General features: G+C 31.6%; 3 protein-coding genes and 1 long non-coding RNA gene across 6 annotated transcripts; 2 read left to right on the top strand and 2 right to left on the bottom strand.

Moving 5' to 3' along the window:
• Positions 1 to 1,604: 1,604 nt before the first annotated feature.
• Positions 1,605 to 4,436, top strand: LOC131612386 (very-long-chain aldehyde decarbonylase CER1-like). The gene is made up of 8 exons (XM_058884185.1): positions 1,605 to 1,914; positions 2,025 to 2,257; positions 2,403 to 2,622; positions 2,708 to 3,083; positions 3,167 to 3,274; positions 3,364 to 3,657; positions 3,735 to 3,908; positions 3,999 to 4,436. Exons 1-8 carry the CDS (start codon positions 1,640 to 1,642, stop codon positions 4,182 to 4,184), a joined length of 1,866 nt encoding a protein of 621 aa, XP_058740168.1. The 5' UTR covers positions 1,605 to 1,639; the 3' UTR covers positions 4,185 to 4,436.
• A 9,663-nt stretch (positions 4,437 to 14,099) lies between these two features.
• LOC131610010 (uncharacterized) lies at positions 14,100 to 15,851 on the bottom strand. 3 transcript variants are annotated; one of them, XR_009286387.1, is made up of 5 exons: positions 15,552 to 15,851; positions 14,987 to 15,340; positions 14,806 to 14,890; positions 14,622 to 14,715; positions 14,100 to 14,424 (listed from the first exon to the last, which is right to left on the bottom strand). It is a non-coding gene; the product is annotated as an uncharacterized LOC131610010 (long non-coding RNA). The 3 variants fall into 3 exon arrangements; XR_009286385.1 differs by having other exon boundaries at positions 14,987 to 15,350; positions 15,556 to 15,851; XR_009286386.1 differs by having other exon boundaries at positions 15,556 to 15,851.
• A 29-nt stretch (positions 15,852 to 15,880) lies between these two features.
• Positions 15,881 to 19,831, top strand: LOC131610009 (receptor-like protein EIX1). The gene is made up of 2 exons (XM_058881861.1): positions 15,881 to 19,478; positions 19,569 to 19,831. Exons 1-2 carry the CDS (start codon positions 16,476 to 16,478, stop codon positions 19,581 to 19,583), a joined length of 3,018 nt encoding a protein of 1,005 aa, XP_058737844.1. The 5' UTR covers positions 15,881 to 16,475; the 3' UTR covers positions 19,584 to 19,831.
• A 910-nt stretch (positions 19,832 to 20,741) lies between these two features.
• LOC131612385 (very-long-chain aldehyde decarbonylase CER1-like) lies at positions 20,742 to 23,514 on the bottom strand. The gene is made up of 9 exons (XM_058884183.1): positions 23,219 to 23,514; positions 22,878 to 23,110; positions 22,580 to 22,799; positions 22,110 to 22,485; positions 21,908 to 22,015; positions 21,621 to 21,818; positions 21,446 to 21,541; positions 21,198 to 21,371; positions 20,742 to 21,073 (listed from the first exon to the last, which is right to left on the bottom strand). The coding sequence occupies exons 1-9, from the start codon at positions 23,491 to 23,493 to the stop codon at positions 20,888 to 20,890; spliced, it is 1,866 nt and encodes a 621-aa protein (XP_058740166.1). The 5' UTR covers positions 23,494 to 23,514; the 3' UTR covers positions 20,742 to 20,887.
• Positions 23,515 to 27,112: the final 3,598 nt, after the last annotated feature.

Genomic DNA, 27,112 nt, shown 5'->3' with positions numbered 1-27,112 from the left:
AGTGTTAACTTAAAACTAAATTTGAATTGGAAAGTTTAAAACTAATAAAAAAAAAGAAAAAGGTTGAATTTATAGATCAATTTCAAAAGAATTAAATGAATTAGTTTATATTTTTTACAAAAAATAATAAATGAGAACAATTATAGTTATAAAATAAATGATTTCACATTGAAAAATAAATTTAAATAAAATGTAATAATTTTATTTAAATATTATATAAATGTTTTAAAAAATCGCCTTAGGCCTCAACATGTGTTGGGCCGGCACTGATTTTGTTAAATGTCAAGTCATACTGTAAATTTTAAATTACTGATATGATATGACAGAATAAAATATTTCTATAGGATGACAGTATAAATATTTTTTAATTATAATTTGTTTCAATTTAATTTAATTTTTGACTGATTTTACCAAACTGATATCTACTTTTTAGTTTGTAAAATATCAAATCAGATTATTTTATTTCATTATGCTTCTGTTCAATATAATTTGGTTTCTGAGTGATTTTTACCAAACTGATTTCTACTTAATAGTTTGTAAAATTTGAAAACAAACAAATGAACAATAGCATTGAATGATTCAGCAGACTAGCTAGCGCCAAACTGATTTCTACATATTATCAGACTAAATTTAGTTGATAGAAAGTATATGTTGAAACCGTACATCTTATTCACTCTCTTCTCAACCACTATATTTAAATCACCCTCGCACGGCACGATTGAAACATGTAACTGAATTAATTATTACTTTATACACATAATGTTATGTTTCCACATTTTGCAGTAAGTTATAGTATTTTTTTCCTTGACCGTGTATATATATATATATATATATATATATATATATATATATATATATACATATATATATATATATATATATATATATATATATATATATATATATATATATATATATATATATATATATATATATATATATATATATATATATATATATATATATATAGGGCATATCATATGAGAATGTGAGAATGAATCTGAACCATTGAATTTTAAAATAAATGGTGAAGATTATAGGTGAATCTTTTTTTTCTCTCTCCTACATCATTTATTTCAAAATATAGGAAAGAGAAAAAAAAGATTCACCTATAATCTTCACCATTTATTTTAAAATCCAATGGTTCTGATTCATTCTCATATAAAAAAAGCATTCTCATATGATATATATATATATATATATATATATATATATATATATATATATATATATATATATATATATATATATATATATATAAAAGTCGCAAGGTTTAATGGACATTCACAGACATAATAAAATAGTATATCATTCTGTCATGTCATATATGTTATTTGAAATTTTCAGTATGATTTGGCAAAATACATAGTCAGTCATTATTGGTTGACAAAGTAAAACTATTTTACACGTGTTAGTGCATATTTTTTTTTCTTTTCTACGTTGTATTATTTAATTTATCAAGAAATGTATATTGTTTTTTTCCCAACACTTAGTTGTTATCTGTCATTTTTTCCTTTTATTTTTGCCAAACATTGCCTTAATAATATGTGACTCTTAGAAATAAACTTTTAAAAAAGCACTATATAACTAGCTTTGCATATGGTAGTATCTCATTATCATCATCACAAATTCATATAATATGGCTTCCAAACCAGGCATCCTTACAGATTGGCCATGGAAACCTCTTGGAGACTTCAAGTTTGTGATTCTAACTCCATGGATTGCACATAGCATATACTCGTTCATATGGACTCAACGTGACCCGACATACCATCTCATATTTCCTTATATATTCATCAGAATGTTACACAACCAGATTTGGATTTCTATCTCGCGCTACCAAACTTCGAAAGGCAAATGCAAAATCGTCGACAAAGGCATCGAGTTCCAACAAGTCGATAGAGAAACCAATTGGTTAATTAAATTATATTGATAATGCGCACTGCAGCTTGTTAACAGTTTGTCTGCTATTTCTGTATAATTTTTATTATTAAGATTTTGATTTTTTTTTTTTACTTTTGTAGGGATGATCAAATATTGTTGACTGCACTCTTGTTTTATATAGGATACATGATATTTCCTATGGCTTCTAATTTACCATGGTGGAGAACAGATGGTGTTGTTCTCACAGCAATATTGCATGCTGGTCCAGTAGAGTTCTTATATTACTGGCTTCATAGAGCACTTCATCATCACTATCTTTATTCTCGTTATCATTCTCATCATCATTCTTCAATTGTTACGGAACCTATCACTTGTATGAACTTTTTTCTTCTCCATTTTAACTTATTTCTTAATGAATAAGTAAGATGTCGTGCGTTTGAAACCGCCTCACTGAAGTCTGAAGTCATTGTAAAATTTGATAAATTAGTTGTATTAACTTTTATTGTTGTTGATGGCAGCTGTGACACATCCATTTGCCGAGCACTTGGCATATTTTACACTTTTTGCTATCCCAATGTTGACACCAGTGTTCATTTATAAATCGTCCGTGGCTGCGTTATATGGCTATATATTTTACATTGATTTCATGAACAATTTGGGTCATTGCAACTTTGAGTTCTTTCCTAAGAAACTCTTGTCCCTCTTTCCTCTTTTCAAGTATCTCTCGTACACACCATCGTAAGTTTATAACATTACTATATGTGGATAATAAAATTCATAACAATTTCTATAATACTAAATCCATAGAAATTTATTTTCACAGGTTTCACTCACTACATCACACGAAATTCAGGACAAATTACTCACTCTTCATGCCGATTTACGACTACATTTATGGAACAGTAGATAAAACCACAGATGCTACATATGAAGGTTGTTTGAAGAGACCAAAAGAGTCACCAGATGTGGTGCACTTAACACATTTAACATCATTTGATTCGATCTATCAATTGCGTTTGGGATTTTCTTCCTTAGCCTCCAACCCTCAAACATCTAAATGGTATATACATTTGATGTGGCCTTTTACAATGTTCTCTATGCTTATCACTTGGATTTTCGGGCGTGCCATTGTTTTAGAAAGCAACACCTTCAACGAACTTAAGTTACAGTCTTGGCTTATACCAAGATTTCAAACACAAGTATGATTATTTTTTAAAATACTTATTTAACTCACTTTAGATTTTGCACTCTGAGAAATGATTTATGATTTTATACTTTCTAGTATTTCTCCAAAAAGCATAGCAAAACATTGAACAACTTGATTGAGAACGCCATAATGGAGGCTGAGTTAAACGGAGCAAAGGTGGTAAGTCTAGGACTTTTTAATGAGGTAATTACTCACACATTTTCTATTGATTTATTATTATTAATACTAATCAAAATAACACTAATTACCATTTTCCATTTATCTTAATACAGAAACAACTTAATGCAAATTGCGGACTTTACACCAAAAGGTTCCGAGAACTAAAGATAAAACTTGTAGATGGGAGTAGCCTAGTTGCTGCTATTGTGCTCAACAACATTCCAAAAGGAACAAATAAAGTGCTTATTCGAGGCAAGTTCAATAAGGTTACGTTTGCGATTGCTAATGCTCTATGCAGTAAAAATATAGAGGTAAATGTGTTATACAAGGATGAGCTTGAAGAGCTTGAAGAAAAGGTCACCATGTCAAAAGGAAATTTGTCACTTTCACCAATCAATACTTCAAAGGTGGTGGATGTAATATTACTGTCTTTTATTTTAAAAATGGTGACAATTTCAATAACTAATTATATTACTGTTAATAGATTTGGTTAGTTGGAGATGAATGGGATGAACATGAACAAATGAAAGCACCAGAAGGAACTTTGTTCATACCATTTTCTCATTTCCCTCCAAAGAAAATGAGAGAAGGATGTTTCTACCACTATACACCATCCATGATTACTCCTAATACATTCATGAACTCCCACTCGTGTGAGGTGTGTAAATATAGCATATTTTTATAACATTCAAATATGTACTATAATTAAAATGAGAATAATTAATTAATGTAATTATATATGTGACAGAATTGGCTGCCAAGAAGAGTTATGAGTGCATGGCGTATTGCTGGAATAATTCATGCTTTAGAAGGATGGAATGTTGATGAGTATGGTGACACTATACTTGACACTAAGAAAGTATGGGAAGCAACTATTCGCCATGGTTTTCAACCTCTAAAGATATATGCTCACAAACCATGTGTGACTAATTAATGGGTTATTATGGATATGCATTTCTCAAGTTTGAGTTATCAAAGTTTGCTTTGCATTAGTATAAGATGAAAAGTTTGTATTACATTAACATAAGGAAAGGGTTTTTTTTTTTTTTGATAAGCAAACTATTATATAACAAGTGAAGCTCAAAAGAAGCTTCAAAAAACGTTGATGTGTGATCCATTCCCCCGTCAAAAAAATGCCCTTGACTCCAAACTTATGGAATAAACCATACATAGACATTTTGGTTCAGTTTTTATAGCATAGATCTTTGCTTGAGACTCTTTGTTGAGAGGGGTTAATCAGACAAAACCACTACCCTCCATAGCCTTCTAAAGATCTCATATACCACAAGATTGTTACCACACTACAAGTGACAAAAAAGTGGAAGACAGACTCAAGATTTTTACCACACTCCAAGTGATAAAAAAGTGAAAGACAAACCCAATCGACTAATCGCACAACCCACAAGAAAGACCAGTTATAAAAGATCTTATCTTTAGAAGTTGTCGATTGAACATGATAATTTCTTGAGGGGGTCAAACTATTTTAAATAAAAACAAAAATTACGTTGAATCTACCTGAAAAAGTGTTAGTAATAGAATTTCTCTAAAAAAGATAGGCAGCCCTAAAATAAAGTGCTTCTTAGAATTTCATGGGTACCAAAGAATTTACCTAAAAAAAATAATATTTATACCGTACTTGCGCGGGTGTTTTTATTGTGGTTGAAAGTGAGTGAGTAAGATGCAGAGTTCCAACGTACTTTAACACCAACTAACTTTACTCCGGTTAGAATTGGAAATCAGTTTGGTGCTATCATTCAATGTTATTGATTCAAAATTCAAGTTTGTTTCTTGCTTTGCTAGAAACAAATTTGTACTATCCCATCCATGAGTGTCTTACATACATTAGATACAAGTCAAGGTCACATAGTTTCAAGTGTATGCATTCACGTGCATCTCCATCTTTCATGACTAAACATTTTGTACCGAGATAATTTTACTAGGACAAAAGAGGTCGATGATACTCTCATTAAGCAACAAAGGGCTCAATGTTTAATTATTATTTTTGTCAATTTCAAAATAAAAACTTGTTGTTACTAACTAAAATAACACAATCAGCTACTTATTTGTTTTAAGGGTCTGGCTGACCAGTGCCTTCAGGGCAATAGTTAAGTATTCCAAAAAAAAAAAATTATAGAAAACTTAATATTTCAATTTTCGAGGCAATAAATATACAGATTATCGATTTTTTTTTACTATTTTAAAGTCTTAACCATTGCCCTGATTAGCATTTCCCTTGTTTTAATTATACAATTTACCACATTTTTCTATAGTCTTATGTTCATTTTAAAAAAAGTCTTTTAATATGAGTTTTAAAACCAATGGATTAGATTATCTATTCTATATTATTTTTATAAATATAGTTGAAAGTAGGGGTGGCAAAACGGGCGGTGGCCCGCCAGGCCGACCCGCGCACCCGCCAAAAATGGCGGGTTGGGTTAGGATTTTGGGTCTGTCGCCCACCAAAGCCCGCCCGCCAAAACCCGTCGCCCGCCTATGCTCGCCCTGCCAAAGGCCGCCGTCCACTAAAGCCCGTCTCACCTATTTTTTAAGCTCGTTTCGTCTTAAGCCCAATCTTTTTTAGTAAATTCTAGTAATTCAAATTCTTAATGGTTTTATTTTATACATTTATTTGTAAATATATGCAATATTTTTTAGGTACAATTTATTTAAAAGATGCTTTATAATAAATTGTTCTAAAAAATAAGTGAAAAATATAATTGAAAGGTAAAAAAAATTATTAATCTATTAAAAAAACAAAAGAAAAATAAATAAATAAAATAGGCGGGCAAGCCCGCCGCCTTGACGGGGCAGACATGATTTTAATGTCCATTTTACTTGGCGGGCATGCCCGCCCCGCTCGCTTTTTGCCAGGCTTTAGACGGGGCGGGCGCGCGGCGGGGTGGGCGGTCCGTTTTGCCATCCCTAGTTGAAAGGGTTAGGTGTCAAATATTTTATTAATTTTATAATTACTCGTAATTTAAAAATATTTTGTTATGAATTTTGTATTAAATAGAAAAATTGATTAACATTGTAATTAGCATTATTAAAAAATATATTATTGAAGTTTTATTAAAAAAATTCTATTAATATCATAAATAATAATAAAATGACCTGCTATCATCCTAAAAATAAAAATATCTGAATATTTTATTTGCAAAAAATTCTATTATCAATCAAGAGAGTGAAAGTTCTTTCAACAAAAAATAAAATGAATCGCGATATTTAACTTTGTTTATTTTTTAAAAAAATGTGATTAATTGAATTGCAAATATGAAAAAAATTCATATTTTGTTTAATAAAAAATAAGATGTTATGTTTACTTTTTAACATTTATGTTATAATATAATTCATTCACAAAATAAAATATACATAAAAAATAATTGTAATTTTTTAAAAATTTAAAATATTTTATGAACATTTAATTTTATCTTAAATTTTTTTGTCCCACCTACAAAAATGTTTTGGATCCGCCACTCTGACGCCCAGAAACGTCAGCACTAGTTGCCTAGAAGCAATGATATTGTTCATCTTATTGAGAGCCACCTGAATTATCTTCATTATGTTGGAGGTAACACACAAACTATATTGATGCACAAGAAGTTTGAAGAAGATGAAGATAACAAAGGAGAAAAGAGAAAGAACGTAACAAACTTTGTAATTAACTTTCAATCTCAAAGTTATGAATACAATGAATATTCTCTTACAAACTGAAACTGGCTTTCAGAATTTATAAAACCTAGATGCAACTAAATGAAATTCAAATGCTAAATAAATGTAAATGCTGAATTTCAATTACATCTAACACCATCCTTTAATTTATATTCAGCCAATTCAAATCAACAACATCAATTCATCCCTCAAATTGATGAAGTGTTCAGTTTTAATTGTCTTGATTAGAACATCTGCAAGTTGCTTTTGGGTGCTACAATTAACAACTTCAAGCACTCTATTTTTAAATCATCTTTTGCCTTGTATTGTTAAAGCTTGGCACCTTTTAAAACTTGTTAAGTATTGTTAAAGCTTAAGATTTTAAAAACCCGTTGAGTATTATTAAAGCTTAACAACCAAAAAGATTTTGCCACTTGCCACTTTTATTTTCCTTTTAAGAGGAAATACAAACGTTCTGACTTTCCTATTGTTAAAGGGGTATGTAGGCACAAGATGCGATGTCTTGTCGAGCACACTTTTAAAATCTTCTTTTCTCACTCTCCCATTCTATTTAAATAAAAACACATAAACATTTTATTATATCAACAACAATGATACATATTTCAAAGAGGTTCCTACGGATACGGAGTACCGTAGATGTGAGGGGTGCTAATACCTTCCCCTTTCATAAAAAAACCCCTGAACCAAAGATCTCTGTCTTTTTGATAGATTTGTTTTAAAAACTTTGTGGATTTTATTTCGCTCTTTTTCCCATTTCCTTTGTAAATAATAAAGCCCGGTGGCGACTTTACTAAAATGACTGAGCTAAGTAAATCAACGACTTCAGTCTCAATTTTTCACTGCTACAGTGATGACTAAGTAAATGATGTTGGTGTTGGTGACAACTTGGTTAGTATACTCTTCTTTCTCGACGTCGTGATCGTGATGGTCTTGTCAACCTTGACGATGATGACGAAAATGACAAATACATAGTAAAGAATGGATACTAAAGAGACAAGCTAGGGTAAACGATGGTGTTTCGATTGAAACCGTGTATTGTTATACAGTATTGAACGTTAGGGTTTAGAGTTGAAATCGTGTATTGTTTCGTCTAGTTTCTTTTTTCAATGGAAAAAAAGGATACTGAAGAGGCAAGCTAACTAGGAGGGTGTAATATTACAAAGATACCACCACGGTTAAAACCAGAAACTGTAATGATATATTACTTTCATAGTGAAATTTCATAAAGAAGCGCCAGAGTTTAATTTATAATTAAAGAATTTAAATAAAAAACAAATTATATCACAATGGTGGAACAAATCAACCGTAGTCATAACAATTTAAGTTTTTTATTTAAAAATAAATAAAAAAGAAAAGGCGCGCCTTAATATTAATGGAATAATATACATGATGGCGCTGAGGTTCGAACTCATAAAAGCATCTCGATTTCACCACGGTTGGCTCTTCAACCGTTGTTATACACAATTAATTTTAAATAAAAAAAATAATATGGGAGCACATTTGTTTAGAGATGTCACCACAGTGTAGGGAAGAACCATGGTGACCATGTTATTATTATTTATGCATTTTGTAGTAGTGATGTGTCGACACATGCATTACAAAAGTTACAGGCTTTAAAAATCATCCACATGTGTCGATTCATAGAACGTATGAGTCAGCACATGGACCTATTTTTTCACATGAAAACAAATTTTTAATGCATTAAATATTTTCTTAATGCACAAAACCTTTTCTAAATGTATTATAAGCTTCCTAATACTAAGATGCACATTAAAACTCAGAGATATTGTCCAATATACAGAAACGCTAAAATTTTCCTAATTTTGACATCATGTAAAATATCTCTAATAGAAAAGTGCACTCACAATCTTTATGTTCGAAGGAACACCATTCTCATGGTGTTCGAAGAAGAAACCGGTAGTTGCACTCTCGTCTTGCAAGGCCGAGTATATTGCTAATTTGTTATGTGTTTGTCAAGCCGTGTGGTTTATGAATCTATTGGAAGAGTTGGAAGCAATGAGGGTGAGGCAGTCACACTATTGGTAGATAATATTACATCCATTAATCTTGCTAAGAACTTAAATTCACATGGGAGGAGAAACCACATTGAGATGAAGTTTCACTACTTGAGGAAACTTGCGAGTGAAGGCAACTTAAGATTGAGATATTGTAGAAGTGACGACCAAGTTACTGATTTGTTAACTAGGAGACTCATAAATGATATGTTCTAAAGGTTGGAGATGAGCACCGGCATTTATTGTCTCTACCAACACCATAAAAACGTCGCCTAAGATTCCATGAAGAAATGTCCCATTTTCCTATAGTTTAGGGAACGTTTTTGGAAAGTGTGCTCAAAAAGCAAAAATAAACGTCCCCAGAAATAATAGGCAACGCTCGCACAAAGAACAATTGAAAAACGTCCCCTATTCTTTTAGGCAACGTTTTTCTCATCTCTGGCAACATTTTTCAATTGTTGTCAAAGAGGAAAAATGTTGTAGTGGCATGGGCATGGAGAAATTTGAGCACTTGAATAAGGTGGTGCGCTGGATGAAAAACCAATGATTCAAGAGCTATAACCGGTTTACACGGGGGTGTAACCGGCTACAGCTGGGAGAAAATCACTTTTGCAAAGGGAAAAAGCTTGTTTTGCGTTGTTGTAACCGGTTAACCAAATGCATTAACGAGTTTTACTTGATATTGAGTTGTTTTGTTGAGTCAGTGGTAACCGTTTAATGGGATATGTAACCGGTTACCAGGCCAAATTTTAGTTTTTATTTGTTTTTTAAGGTCCCAATTGTTTGACAACACTTGTATAAATATAGTGGATGCATCCTCATCTCAATTAATGACATTTTTTTATTCCCACCTCTCTCTCTCTCTCTCTCTCTCTCTCTCTCTCTCTCTCTCTCTCTCTCTCTCTCTCTCTGTAATTCTGTCTTCTCTGTCACTACCTTCTTCTCCACAAGTCATAAACCTCCATTGATTTAGCAATTGAGTGATTGCATGTTCTAACATACGTGAGCTGGTTCAGGTTGGGTTTAATCAAACTCAATATACAATCCATATATGACACTCTGATTTGGATGAGATAAAATAACCACATGTTACTTCAATGAGTTGGTCTTGGCAAACCCACTAATTTTTCAATTAGGTAGCGTTGGATTGGATAGTGAATTGATTAACTAATTTTTCTATTTTATTAATATTAAATGACTAAATGATGAGTCATCATATTTGTTTTTTTCATAAAATTTACTCAACAATTTTATATTCTTAAAAAATATTATCTTTACTATTTTTTATTATCATAAAATAATAAATGATAACAGTAACTTATAGCTAATAATAGTAATAAACTAAAATAAGTAACAGACTAAAGTTATGTGACATAAAATTGTATTAAAATTAGTTAAAGTCATGGTTCACTAAAATAGTAAAATTACAACAATTAAGTTTATATTCATTAAAATTATTAAAATTGTAATAATAAATATTTAATTAGTGGGTCAGTGAATTTTTTAGATTTGGATCTGGTTTTACCCGAAACTTAATTTTTTTAATAGGTTTTTTATTTTTTTTGACTTATACCCATCCAATTACTCAACTCAATCTGTTTTTTTAGATTTTTTTGGGTGAGTATAATCGAATTGTATGGGTTGACCCAACCATGTACACCCCTAAGTATCACTAATAGTCAAGTCTTTCCAATTTGTCTTACTCTTTTTAATTCTTCCTCTTGGCCAAAGCAAATATGAAAATGATGAATACTAATATTGCATATATTCTCAAGTTATTTGGAGCATCCTTTGCTGTTATGCAATTGTTTGTGAGTGGAGATGTTGATTGCTTAGAGAATGAGAGACTATTATTAAAAAAATAAATAAAAAACTAGTCAGAGACCCGTGCTGTCGCACGGGTGCATTTTTTATAGCGCAATATTTTTATAAACAATAAAAAAAATATGCAGTAAAGAACTTTGACCTAAATGCATATATAAAGTGAAAACGAACAATTATAAAAAAACAATTATTTTAATAAAGTTATTCTAATAAATTTGGCCTGAAATTCTTTCTCTTTATACATGAATTTTTCCTAGTATTACAACTAATGTTTTGGATCATCAATCCAAAGAGTGGAAAAAGAAATGTCGTCATAATTTTTATGTAATAGTAAGTAGTATCACAACATATATTTTAAGCGAAAAGAAGTAGAAATTTAGAATAAGCGTATAAATAAGGACATAGAATTAATTAATACTATTTTTATTATTAATATATATAAAAAAAAATAGTATTAATACTATAGTGATCAAAAAAAAGAATTAATTAATACTATTAGAAAGGAAATATACAATTCAAGGGAAAGGTCTATCATGAAATAGAGATTTTTTACCCTGAAACAATAAAATAGTTCTAGTTTCTTTTGGTTGCCCCGTGAATACTATTACAAAGAAAAAGTTGTTTTAAAATGATAAATTCATTATATTTAATAATTATAAATATTTTGTTAATTAAAATAAAATATATATTATGATGATAGTGACCCGTGAAAAATAATAAATTTCAATGATAAAATTTATAACAATTAGTAAAATTTACAAATATTATTTTCATTGATGGGAAACAATTTTCACATAGTATATTGTAAATACAAGATATGACACAAGCAGAGAAATTTTAAATTCTATTTTCAAAGGATTTGATAATTTATACAAAAAGTTGTTATATATAAAATGAAATAAATTAATAGCTATTAAATAGGATATGATACCATGTTATCAGCAATTGATTAAATGTGAAAATTATTATTTAATTTTAATGTTTGGTGGTTATTTGAGCAAAATTATTTATCATAAATTATATTAAAGTGATTAATAAATAAGGAATGATGTAAATTCATAACTAATTAATCAAATAAATTATGGATGATGTCAATCCAAAACTTTTCTAAATTAATATTCTTACCAAAATAAATTATTTTTTGTTTTTAATTATTAAAAGGATTTCCAAGAGATTGATCTTATTTCTTAAATTTTTTATGGTTCAGTCTATGCTAAAATATAAATTCATTATCATATCCTTTCTATTTAATCATCTTCTTTTCAAAATTCTCCAAAAGTCTCTCCTTTCTTATTCTCCAAAAGTCTCTACAGATAATTTTTGATATTGGAAAATATTTTGCACAATACATGTCTTTCTCCTTGTATCAATACTAATAGCCTGAACCTAAAAAAGATCAAGGAATGCATGCTTATAGGCTAAACATGAATGAATTTAAAACATAAACGTATGCACTGATAGTGAATAATTAATTTTTCTCATAAATTTACAGAACCTGCTAATTATTATGTTTTAAATAATTAATTAATTTCTCTCATTTAAATGAAAAGGAATATCAACATGTATCTTATGGTCACATGAATGGATATATTATTTCCTTGTTATAATGAAAATATCCTTAACAGGAATGGATATACTATTTCCACTAAACTGCTAAGTTCTTTTATTCTACTATGTCTATGGATAAGTTTAGGCTGACCATCACCCATGAGAGGCAACCTGAAAAAATAGATCATGTGTAAAGACTATTGAACCAAACAAAACAAAAGAAAACGATCATGCTTTGAGGGGGACTATTGAAATCTGTACCTCTATGTCCCCTTGTCCAAAAGAGAATTTTATTCTATTCAACTGAAAGTGGTCATTTTTAATTAACTATTTACTATCAGATATTGCAAGCCCGACTACCTCAAATGATATATCCTTGTTCAATAGTATTTCACCAACTTAGTTAGTATTCAAAGATATTGTGTGTTTGGACATCTTAGCCTAAATAGAGTATGCTAATCACCAACTTTTGAAGCAACAGAAAAAGCAGAATGTGCAGTGTATCAGTCAACCATGATTTGTGGCAAAAGCATGATTATTTTAGTACTTAATGTGACTTTACACCATAAAGTAGATTGTAAGATAACTGACATGTCGAATAGGGTAGAGGATATTCCTGCAATTAAATAGTACAACATCATGGCAAGAGCTTAGAGCTAAGACTTTGCATTTAAGGATGACTTGACATTGACTTTGAGAACTTGCCTCTAATGCTGCAACTTTCTAGAAAATATATATATATATATATATATATCAGTTGATGCAGTTGTACAAAAAATAACAATACATCAGGATCAGGTTCCCAATGTTATAAAGCAAAAGCATTGGTAATATATATATATATATATATATATATATATATATATATATATATATATATATATATATATATATATATATATATATATATATATATATATATGCTTAGATGATGTTTCAAAAGCACATAAGGGTCTGAGTTTGCTACACAGTTATCAATGATTAAAAAACTGTAATTTTTTTGCACAGTTAGCAATTCTCAATTGTAGGACTGTGTTGAAGAAAGTCTATACGGTAGGAAGTGTCTTAGATGATAAGGTAGCCCATTTTCTACAATTTTTTTTAGGAGAATGTGTTGAACAAAGTTTTTTGAATTACCAATCATCAAATATTAGATTGTCAAAATGTGGTGGATGAACTATTTTCTTATGGCTGGAAATATACTGAACCGCATAATATCCGGTGCATACAAAACACTGTTATAATAGCTAAAAGGATGTAAAGATTAAAACTATACATAAGAAACACGGTCTAAAAGCTAAATGGACTAATAAAGTCAATACCAAAAACTCAGAAATGGTTAGATCCTGTAATGTCAAAAACGTATAACTCATAAAAAACCAAGCTTTTTCAACTCAAAATCTAAATGGAGGAAGTTTAAAAAACCCAAGAACCAAGCTTTTTTACAATAAAATATTTTAACAAAAGGACTGACAGGTAGTATTAAAAGTGACACTTAGTAAAGATTACAGTGACAGGTAGTATCTAAACTCAGAAAAGTATGGAAAGATTAAACCTTTACTCAAGAAACACACTCTAATAGCTAAAAGGACTGATAAAGAACCAAGCTTTTTCAACTCAAAGATCTAAAGAGAGGAAGTATAAAAAACAAAGGTTTTTCATGAAGAACACATAAATGACTGATAAATCGGTCAAAAACAAACTATATAAGCACATAACATTCTGTCAACATCAAAACTCAGAAAATAAATGCATAATTTTCCCTAGTCGGTCGGTGTAATAACTAAAAGGGATGAAAAATGGGTAAAAAAAATTAATTTTCCCTTATCAATGTATGATATAATCATTTTGTATTTATATATCTCAAAGGATAAATAATTACCAAATAAAACTTATCAGAATTTTCTCATGTAGAGTATATACAAAATATTATCTTAAAATGCATGGTAGCACAAATGTCAACGGAAGCTTTGCAGAACTCGTTCTTGGATATACTCTGAAAAGATGAAACCACGCTATTCGGAGATGAAACCGCAGCTCCTTCGTCTGTGGTATCTTAAACAGACGCAGCAAGCCGGAATCTGTTTACATCCGACATTCTTACCGATTCAACTCCGACTGCAAATATCACAGCTAACAATTAACATTTGTTTATAAAAAAAATTCACACACACACACACACACACACACACACACACACACACACACACACACACACACACACACACATATATATATATATATATATATATATATATATATATATATATATATATATATATATATATATACATGTTGAAGTATATGGTGTTTACGTGCATCGTTGAGCCATAAAAATCGAAGGTATAGGGAAGGATGAGAACAAAGAGCTGGTGTTGCACCAATTAATTTCACACCTCCATCAAAATCCTGCCAAGATAATCTACCAATTAACTGCTTATAACATAAGTGATTATGTAGAAGCTATTTCAAAGGTTAAATGTTTATATGGATTTCCACCTCTAAATGATGGCAACAGACAATGATAAATGTTAATTATATCCTTCCCAGTTCCCATAGCTTCTTAAAAAGGTGCCTATAGTATCTACACAAATAAACCAATTGTCACAAATTCACAATATGTTACTCTTAAGAAACATTGAAATTAATATGGAGAAAAACAATGTTATGCAATGTTTACCGAAATCTACGTCGTCATGAAGCTGTCCAACTACGGGGTGTTGTTGGTGATGCTGAATTTCATAGTTGAATCGACTTCATAACCTAAGCAAAAATTAACTAAAGAAAGCAACACAAAAACAGAACAAAAAACCTCGCAAAACCGACAAAACCAGACTTCATAAACTCGTATTAATTTTGCAGAAAAATACCTAAATCAGAACTGAAAATTAGAAGAGTAAAAAATCAGAGCTGAAAATTATGAGTATATCTCAGTTCCAATTTTGTTAACAACCAGCAGTTCTCTACGAATATGGAGAGAAAAACCTTACCTGCAGAATGCATTCCATGTTGGAGGCACCATATATTTCCAGATCTGAAAATAACTACACATGAAATGCATCAAAATATGTTTAAAATTACAAACAATTACCAACACAATTGGCCTGCAAATCACTTCTACCATCCCTAACAACTCCTCACACAAAACACATCCAATCAAATTCAAAACTAAACAATCCAAACAGCAGCCTTTAGAAAACAAAAAGAAATCGAAAAACAAAAGAGAAAAAAGGAGAAGTCGTAACCTACTTCCTCTAGAATCTTGTAATCGCTGGGATTTGCAGAATAACATATGCTTCCCGAACCCATTTGTGATGTGTTTGGCTGTGTTGACTGTAGTCAGCTTTTTAGAATCAGAAAAGATACATAAGGGTAGGGATAATGAAATAAGTGATTCGGACCAATGAGAGACAAACACTTGGTGCATGAAATCTGAAATAGTGATAAAGTGAAGTGGGTGGCAAGTACAGAATCAAGGCTGGCCAATAAGAACCGCGGGTTTGGCCATTTGTATTTTTGTATTTGTTATTTACCGGAACATCCTTTTGCAAGGGGAAGTTTTTTTTGATAGAAGGGTAAAATAGCCACTTTGATCAATTTATTAGTATTGGGTAGATAGTAGACGTTAATAATGCATCCGTGATGATGATATGCGTTTTTCTATATTATGTAAATGAGAAAATTTCGCACAGAATAAGTCTAACTCATAGTAAAGTCTTTCCAATTTGTCTTACTCTTTTTCATTCTTCCTAATTTTCTATTCATATTTTGCTTCTGAATGTGTTAATTAATAATATGTTGAGTAACCTCATCACTTGGCCAAAGCAAATATGAAAATGATGAACACTACTATTGCATGTATTCTCAAGTTAGTTGGAGCAATCTTTGTTGCGTTGCAGTTGGTGGACCTTCTTTTCTCCAACTATTGGGGTGTTGTAGCTGCAAAACATGTTGGTTGCATGTAGAATGAGAGACATGCTCTCCTTCAGTTGAAGGCCAGCCTTGTGTTGGATGACACTTCCAGCTTGTTGACTACATGGGATAGTAAGAGTGATGGTTGCTGTGCATGGGAAGGGATCGGTTGTAACAATCAAACCGACCATGTTGAATTGCTTGATCTAAGTCGTCTTCAGATTGGTCGTTTTCCAGGCGAGATCAACTCATCTTTGATGGAGTTGAGACATTTAAAATATTTCAACATTAGTGGGAATCAATTTTCAAACAGCATTTTTTCGGAATTGTGTGGCTCTCTTATCAATTTGAGATTCCTTGACCTTCGCGCTTCATTTCATGGGGGAATAATCCCAAATGATCTCGCTCGTCTTTCAGACTTGCAATATCTTGATCTTTCACATAATAACCTCGAGGGCACAATCCCTCGTCAAATTGGAAATCTCTCTCATTTGCAGTACCTTGATCTTTCGGAGAATGTTCTTGTTGGAACAATTCCTCATCAACTTGGAAGCCTTTCAAATTTACAAAAGCTTTATCTTGGGTACAATTATGAACTCAAATTTGATGACAAGAATAATCACGTCGGAGGTCAGTGGCTTTCTAATCTCACTCTTTTAACCCATCTTGACTTGAGTAGAATCCGCAGTCTCAATTATTCTTATCACTGGCTGCAAGTTATTGCTAAGCTTCCTAAAATACAAGAATTGAGGCTATCTTCTTGTGGCCTTTCAGATCTTTACCTTCGCTCTATGTCCGGTTCACTATTGAATTTTTCTACAACTCTTGCAATCCTTGATCTTTCATACAATGTCTTCTCATCATCCAAAATATTTGAATATGTGTTTAATGTCATATCTAGCTTAATTGAGCTTGATCTTAGCTATAACAAATTCAAAGGCGCCATTGTATATGATTTTGGCAACATCAAAAGCCCTCTTGAACATCTTGACTTGTCCGGAAATGAACTAAAAGGCGGAGTTCTAGAATCTATTAGACATATATGTACGTTACAATCGTTGAATCTTGATAATAACTATTTGAATGATGACATTTCAACTATTCTACACAAATTGTCTGGTTGTGCGGGATACTCACTACAATATTTGGGTTTAAGTTTAGGCCAAATTACTGGAACATTGTCCGATCTTTCAATATTCCCATCTTTAATAACAATCAACCTTTCAAAGAATATGTTAAGAGGGAAGGTGCCATATGGAATTCCAAAATCATTGGAGTCTTTGATATTTCAATCAAACTCTTTAGAAGGTGGAATTCCAAAATCATTTGGTAATCTATGTTCATTAAGAACGCTAGATTTGTCGAGAAACAAGCTGAGTGAAGATCTTTCAATGATACTTCATAATTTATCTTTTGGGTGTGCCAAAGACTCACTGCAAGAATTAAACTTGGCAAGGAACCAAATTATAGGGGCGATACCAGATATGTCGATGTTCTCATCTTTAAGAACTCTGCTACTATCCAACAATTCATTAAATGGGATGATACTAAAAAATTCAACATTCCCCTATCATTTAGAGAGTCTGTACTTGGATTCTAATAATTTGGAAGGTGTGATAACTGACTCTCATTTTGGAAACTTGTCCATGTTAAAGGAATTATACTTGAATGACAATTCACTGTCTCTTAAATTCCATGAAAATATGGTGCCAGCTTTTCAATTGACTGCCATAGTTTTAAGGTCATGTATTTTAGGGCCGGGTTTTTCAAAATGGTTGCAGGGTCAAAAATATCTTCGAAAATTGGACATTTCTAATGCTGGAATCTCAGATGCAGTTCCAGCGTGGTTCTGGACTCAAATAAAACATTTAAGCTTGATGAATATTTCATACAATAATCTCATGGGCACAATTCCGAATTTGCCAATAAGATTTTCTGAAGATTGTCAAGTAATTCTGGAATCTAATCAATTTGAAGGTTCAATCCCAGTATTCTTTCGCAGTGCATCATTGCTCCGGTTGTCAAAGAATAAATTTTCAGCAACTCCGTTGTTCTTATGTGCTAACACTACATCTGATAAATTGCAGATATTAGACCTATCAAAGAATCAATTATCAGGGCATCTTCCTGATTGCTGGAGTCATTTGAAATCATTGGTATTTCTAGATTTGAGTGACAATACTCTCTCCGGGAAAGTTCCATCCTCATTGGGTTCATTAGTTGAACTTAATGTATTAATATTGCGAAACAACAGCTTCACTGGGAAGTTGCCTTTCTCCTTGAAAAGTTGCACAGGACTAATCATGCTGGATGTTGGAAGTAATAAATTCTCAGGACCAATACCGTGTTGGTTAGGACACGAGTTGCAAATGTTAAGCTTACGAAGGAACCAATTCTATGGAAGTCTTCCCGGGTGTCTTTGTTACTTAACAAAAATTCAGCTGTTGGATCTTTCGGAAAACAATCTATCAGGACGAGTTTTCAAATGCTTGAAGAATTTTACTGCAATGTCTCGAAATTTTTCCTCACCTACAGTTGCAACATTATTTTTCGTTCACTTTACTATAAATGGACTTATAGATGGCACTGGAACATATGATTTGATTCCTCTGTTGATGTGGAAAGGGGAAGAACGGTCGTTCAAGAATAATAAGCTCATTTTAAGAAGCATTGATCTTTCAAGCAATCAATTGATAGGAGACATTCCAGAAGAAATAGGAAACTTGAAAGAATTGGTGTCATTGAATTTATCTAGCAACAATTTGACAGGAGAAATTACTTGGAAGATTGGAAAGTTAACCTCACTCGAATTTCTTGACTTGTCAAGAAACAATTTCTATGGTTTAATTCCTTCTTCTCTAACTCAAATTGATCGTCTCACCATGCTGGATCTATCGGATAACAACCTGTCCGGAAGAATTCCAATCAGCACGCAATTGCAGAGTTTTGATGCATCAAGTTATGAGGGAAATGTTGATCTTTGTGGGAAGCCACTTGATAAAAAATGTCCCGGGGATAAAGAAATTGCGCATCAGAAACCTGAAATATATGAAGAAAGTGAACCAGAAGATAAAAAACGAATTTATGTGAGTGTGGGATTGGGATTTATCACAGGGTTTTGGGGACTTTGGGGATCATTGTTTCTCATCAGGACTTGGAGACATAAATATGTCTTGTTCTTGAACAACATAGTTGACACAATGTATGTGTTTATGGTGCTGAATGGAATTAAATTTCAAAGGTGGCTTAGAGTTTTGCAGGTAACCTGTTCCTTTTCCTTCTTTCACCTAGCTTACATATATTATATTAAAAGGATGAAAATTCACGCAAGCTTATAATAATTTCCACAGGAAAAGTTTTTCTAAGCATCTCCAATAGAATCATGTGCGACTTTGTTGAAGAGAGGTAGCAGAACAAGTAACTGTTTTGTCAGACAAAAATAAAATGGTTCAAAGTTCTCTGTCATATATGTTGTGAGATTAGTATTGTTTTTGTCAAAGAAAAAAACATGTTTTATAATCTTGTTATTGAGATGTTGTAATGATTGCACTCTTAGTCCTTCTTCAGTTTTCCAATATTGTTGTATTAAAGTTATTGTAAAAATAATATGATTGTTGCGAATCACCATTTTATGTTTGTGTTTCTTGACACAACTATTATTATATGAAGTAGGAATAAGAAATGAAATAAAGTTGATTATAAGTAAATAATGTGATATATTTGATTACAACTAATTATTTTTTTAGTAACTGAAACAGGAAAGATGCATTATGCTCACTGATGACATCATAGAAACTAAACAAGCATTCTCATAATCCTATTTTAACTTCACCTATTAAAGGTATTCAATTCGAAGGTAATCAAGTCTAGTTTCAAAAGAATCAATAATCACTCGAATCACTTGTGACAACATACAAAAATACATAATTTTCAATTCCAAAACACTCCTAAACATCCCAATTTCATTCATAGTCATTCCAATGAACTAAGAAATTATTCTAAGAATGATATTAACTTGTGCACAATTTCAAAGATATTATTTTTTCAATTGGTTTTTAACTCGTGCCCAACACATCAAAAATCACAATCATCTATGTTCTAACATTCATTATCATCATCATCATTCATTGACCAACAATTTTCTTATTCTAGGACATGCAAGGCCTTAGTCAAACCCTACCTAGAATAAAAATTTAAAAGGAAAACACATCTTAAAAATTTGTGATGACGATGCTAATTTCTCCATTTGCACTTTGAAATCTTCATCTCACCTTGATTCATCAGATTTTAGAAAAGCATTATGTCTCTAATGTTGAATCATCACAGAAATGTTATCGGAATCAAATCCAAAATTTCACATAGAATATCCTTAAAATCTAATCACTAACAATAAAAACCTATCAGAGTATAAAGAACAACGTAATTAAGAGACACAAGATGTACCAAGCTGAAAGTACTAAAATAACAACGGATATAAACAGAATAATCACACTACAGTGAAATCTCAAACTTGCAACCTTCTTTAACATACATTTCTAGTAATCTCAATACATTTTGAAGTTTTAAGTAGCATACATGGACATCTAGGAATTATTAAAAACTATAGCGACACTAATGTAAAAACAAACTTTATTAACTCAAACTTGAGGAAAATCTGTCGATAACCCGACTAATTAGTCACACATGGTTTGTGAGCATATATCTTTAGAGGTTGAAAACCATGGCGAATAGTTGCTTCCCATACTTTCTTAGTGTCAAGTATAGTGTCACCATACTCATCAACATTCCATCCTTCTAAGGCATGAATTATTCCAGCAATACGCCATGCACTCATAACTCTTCTTGGCAGCCAATTCTGTCACACATATGAATACAATAACTAATTAGTCTCGAAATTTATACGGAAATAGAAGACAAACAGACAATAAATTTTATTTATAATATATATTGAAGCTTTTAAGAATATGCTATTTACATACCTCACACGAGTGCGAATTCATGAATGTATTAGGAGTTATCATTGATGGTGTGTAATGGTAGAAACAACTTTCTCGCATATAATTTGGAGGGAAATGAGAAAATGGTATGAACAAAGATCCTTCTGGTGCTTCCATTTGCTCGTCTTCATCCCATTCATCTCCAACTAACCATATCTATTACCAGTAATATAGTTAGTTATTAAAATTTTCACCAGTTTTAATATATAAGAAAATATTAGATCAACCACCTTTGGAGTATTGATTGGTGAGATATACAAATTTTCTTTTGACTTGATGACCCTTTTCTCAAGCACTTCAAACTCATCCTTGTACAATACACCTACCTGCTTACAATTTATCAATATATTATGAGAATAACTTCAAATTTTACAAATAGTATTTACTAATTTTAAATCTATATACCTTTATATTTTTTGTGCATAGAGCATTAGCAATGGCAAACACAACCTTGTTGAACTTTCCTCTAAGAAGCACTTTATTTGTTCCTTTTGGAATGTTGTTGAGCACAATAGCAGCAACTAGGCTACTCCCATCTACAACATTTATCTTTAGTTCTGGGAATCTTCCAATATAGAGTTCACAGTGCGTATTAAGAAGTTTCTGTATTAAGATGATTTTGAAACAGTAATTAGTGTTACTTTAATTAATATTAATTATAATAAATCAATAGAAAAAGTTTGAGTAATTACCTGATTAAAAAGTCCTAGACTTACCACCTTTGCTCCATTTAACTCAGCCTCCATAATCGCGTTTTCGATCAAGTTGTTCAATGTTTCGCTATGCTCTTTGGCAAAATACTAGTAAGCATAAAATCATAAATCATTTCTCAGAGTTGGATAAAAGTGAAAAATCTAAAGTGAGTCGAAAAAGTATTTTAAGAAATGATCCTACTTGTGTTTGAAATCTTGGTATAAGCCAACAATGTAACTTAAGATCGTTGAAGGTGTTGCTTTCTATAAGAATTGCGCGCCCGCAGATCCAAGTGATAAGCATAGAGAACATTGTAAAAGGCCACATCAAATGTAGATACCATTTAGATGTTTGAGGGTTAGAGGCTAAGGAGGAAAATCCCAAACGCAATTGATAGATGGAATCAAATGAAGTTAAATGTGTTAAGTGCACAACATCTGGTGACTCCTTTGGTCTCTTCAAACATTTTTCATACATAGCATCAGTCGATGTATCCACTGTGCCATAAATGTAGTCGTAAATCGGCATGAAGAGTGAGTAATTTGTCCTGAATTTCGTGTGATGCAGTGAGTGAAACCTGTGAAAATTATTACCAAAGTTATGAACTTTGCACTGTAAAGATAAGAAATAATGAATTTTATTACCAACAAATAGAAAAATTATAAACTTACGATGGTGTGTATGAGAGATACTTGAAAAGAGGAAAGAAGGACAAGAGTTTCTTAGGAAAGAACTCAAAGTTGCAATGACCCATATTGTTCATGAAATCAATGTAAAATATATAACCATATACTGCAGCTAGAGAAGATTTTTTCATGAACAATGTTGTAAAGATTGGAATCAGAAAAAGTGCAAAATATGCCAACATCTCAGCAAATGGATGTGCCACAGCTGTAATCAACAACAAAAATTACCACCAAATCTATAAAACTAAGCATTTAGAAATGAAGGGTTAAAAAAAGTTCATACAAGTGATAGGTTCTGTAACAATTGAAGAATGATGATGAGAATGATAGCGAGAGTATAAATAATGATGATGAAGTGCTCTATGAAGCCAGTAATATAAGAACTCTACTGGACCAGCATGCAATATTGCTGTGAGAATCACACCATCTGTTCTCCACCATGGTAAATTAGAAGCCAAGGGAAATGTCATGAATGTTATATAAAATAACAGTGCAGTGAGTAATATTTGATCATCCCTGAAAAATGTTACGCAATCAAAATATAACTATTGATTAGATCAAATCATTAAAACAAATTTTTAATTTAATAATTTAATATCAAAATTTCGGAATTAATTAATTAACCAATTGGTTTCTCTGTCGACTTGTTCAAATTCGATGCCTTTGTCAACAATTCGGCCTTTGCCTTTAGCAGTTTGGTAGCGTGAGACAGAAATCCATATTTGGTTATGTAGCATTCTGATGAGTATAAAAGGGAGTACAAGATAGTACATTGGGTCACATTTAGTCCATATGAGAGTGTACATGCTATGTGCAATCCATGGAGTTAGAATCACAAACTTGAAGTCCCCAAGTGGTTTCCATGGCCAGTTTGTAAGGATGCCTGGTTTGGAAGCCATGTTATGAATTTGTGATGATGATGAGATATTGTTACATGCAAAGCTATTTATAGAGTGGTTGGATTTGGAAAATTAAGTGTTCACCTAAGTGGATTTGTATAGATATGAGATTGATAGTAGTACTGTATAATAATACTGTTGATTGAGAGCAACGTTCATAAATATTGTCTTGCTAGCTGGTGGCATTTTGAGTCATTAGACTGATCATTTTCTCATCATACCAGATTTCTAGTTATTTTCCCGTCTTGTGTTATGTGTAGGCACACTTTTTTATAAAACCCAATTTACTCTCGCTACTCTACTTTGTATTAACAAAAGTTAGCCTATCTTTAGCAACATACGGTCTGTTGTATTAATTTATTTGAATTTAGTTTATGTGATAAGTTTTGTGATATTGTTTGAAAGAGTTTATAAAAACAATATATAATATTATTAATAAATTTTTTTGAGTTCATATTTATTAGTTTTTAAAGATAATTTATGAAACAATAAAGCACAAGTAATTTAAATTTATTTATTTTTTTAGAAAAAAAACTTATGCAACCTTTTTCATGGGTGTTTATTTTGATAAGTATTTATGTTATAAACTTTAAATAAGTTGTTTATTCAAACAGATCTTTAGTGGGTTGCCATGCTTCTCAGAAAAAGTAGGTATTGTTATAAACTTAATTGAAACCGAATGGAATCGAGGCTAGAATCGTGAACGAAATCACTTTCCTTATAGTATTTCAAGCACTCCCGATTTGTCTTGGAGTTTCTACGCAGGAATACCCAGGATAATTCAGCCTTCTCGAGTTTGCGCAAGACCGGCGAAAACTCGAATGTAGCGAAGAGTGCTCTGGAATTATTCTAGAGGATTTGCAATTTTTCTGTGTTAGAATTATGAATCCGAAATTATGCTTTTATAGGCCATGCTGATATTGTTTCATAAGGTAGCGACCCTTGGTGAAACAATTTCTTTTCCAAGAGTTATGACTTTTGGCCCACATCATGGTTCACCAACAGTTGCAACATTCTATGAAGAGTTACCACTCTTCGAATTCAAAATTCAAATCATAACATATTTTCCTTGTCATTTTGGAACATAATCATATTATTATTTATCATTAATAATTTGCAACAATCCCCCACTTGTTCTAATAATGACAAGTCTAATTCCAAAATATAGAAAGCAAAAGAGTGTTAATACAGTTAAGTATCTTTCGATTTGAACTTAACCTTAGTAAAGACAACGCAAAGCCTAATCGGAACGTTAGGTAGCTATGCTTTGAACCGTTATCCCATGTGATCAGACCGGCGTTACTATACACACACTCTTTAAAGGTTCTTCGCCTACATATCTCGCCTAGCACTATTTATGGCCATGTGCTTTTCCTGTTTTCATGAATTTTCCATGAGAGAAACTCCAACTCTCACTTTAAGACGGCACCATCTTGAAATTCATATAGGTGAAGTTCAGTTTGTATCTATTTCTTGAGATACATATCCTCCTCGATATAGAACTTCATTAAGAGTTTCTAAAAAAACTCAACCCTCAATTATGTAATAGTCAACATTGTCACAAAATGTTGCACCATCTTCCAAATCAACGACTTATTGTTACCCATTGAATCTTAGGTTAAGATGTGTTAACTTCAGATTGGGTTGCTATCATTGTTGGAACACTTATTCAAGGAGTTTCAACCTCACACCTTTTGAGATTGTCTTTACTAAATCCCCGACCAGTGGTTTAGTAAATGAATCATTCAAATTATAGATCGATCGTATAAATGTGAATGAAATGATTACATCTTTAATCAATTTTCTCACAAAAGAATGTCTAAGGCCTCAGTGCCCAGACTTTTTATTTTACACTTATCTGAATTCTCTTGCTAAATTGGCTTGACTATCACATTGTGTTAACACCTTTGAAACTTGTCTTTAGCCAAAGGTACTTCCAACAGAAGGTCCCTAAACCATTCAACTTCTTTGGCCAATGGAGAGAGATCCACACACTATGGCTCCATGGTCAAGAGAGTCTTGCATCTTTATTTATTGCTCTTCCAAGAAATCTCACCCCAACTAGTGTACATATCCACTTAGTTGTAAATATATGAACTCCAACACTCGATATCCAACTTATATTAGTATATCCTTCTACTATGGTAGGAAACCTACCATAATGGAGGTCAAGATTTTGTTTTGAAAGATAATCAAAATCCTTGTGATTTCCTTGGAATGCTCACCATTTGGATTGCTAGTAAATCTACTCATTTACTATTTGCAACTGCTATATTGCATATAGTACATTGCATTAGAAAACCAATTTCACTTGTGTATTCTAATATAGCCATAACTCTTCCATCATCATTTTGACACTAAGATCAAATTTAATATTCACTTTCTTGAAACGTGACTGTTTGAACTTATCAAGAACTTTATCAACAAAGTGTATTTGACTAAGTTCACAACCCCCACTATTTTCTCATTACTTTGATCCCCAAAGAGTGTTAACTAGTCCAAGATCTTTCATCTTGAATGTGGAAGTTTTCTCAATATAATGCATTTGACTATATTTTTAACCCCCACTCTTTCGCTTTACTTTGATCGAAAGGAGTGTCCATTATTTCAAGATTTTTCATCTTGAATGTGGAAGCTAGAAACCTCTTTGTTTTTAAAGTTCCATTCATCTTGTTGATAATGATCAACATATAATCAACATGGAGACAAGAAAATATCACAAAATTCTTACACAACTTTGTGTACAAACACTTATCACAATAATTAGATGAAAAGGTTTTTAGATAATCATGCATGATGATGCAAGAAGGTTTTTAGATGAAGTGAGAGATTAAATTATGAGCAATTTAAAATAAATAGTATGAATTGCAATGAGTACCTTAGTTATGTTCACTTCTCTCAAATCTTCTCTTGAATTTCTATGTTCAACCTTCTTGATCAACCACATCATTGATGTACATGACACTTTAGATCCTTTTCTTATTTGATAACCTTTGTCTTCATCAAAACTAAATATAAGATGTATTCTTCACAATCTCCCCCTTTTTGATGATGACAAACTCTTTGAATTCTTGGTTTGATAATATTGAAAATTCTCCCCCTAATTTGTGTGGTTCCTCCTTAATCGGAGAATCTTACAATGACAAAGTCAAACTTTTAATGTCATTGTTTCAGTGCTTGTTTTAATCCATACAAGGATTTAACAAGCTTGTACACTATTTGTTCATTAACAGAAAGTATATAACCTTCTGATTTCTACATGTAAATCTCCTCATCGAGATCTCCATTTTAGAAATGTCATTTTGACATCCTTTTAATGAACTATAAGTTTATGCAAAAACTAATGCAAACAATACTTTAATTGTTGCCGTTCTTTCTACTAGTGCATATGTGTTTAAGTAATTAACACATTCCTTTTGTCTAAACACTTGGCTATTAACCTAGACTTGTAGGTATTTAGTGTACCATCTTTATGGTACTTCCTTCTAAACACTCACTTGCATCCAACCAAGTATGGTTTGATATTTTTGAATCCATCTCGTCTTGGATATAATCCTTCCAAAAAGAGGATTCCATTGAATTTACTGCTTCATTATAAATTTTAGGACCATCTTCCACA

Source organism: Vicia villosa, linkage group LG6 (assembly GCF_029867415.1).
Source record: "Vicia villosa cultivar HV-30 ecotype Madison, WI linkage group LG6, Vvil1.0, whole genome shotgun sequence".
NCBI classification, from domain to species: Eukaryota; Viridiplantae; Streptophyta; class Magnoliopsida; order Fabales; family Fabaceae; genus Vicia; species Vicia villosa.
Note: the sequence above shows the minus strand (reverse complement) of the source record. Positions and strands in the feature narration are given on the sequence as shown.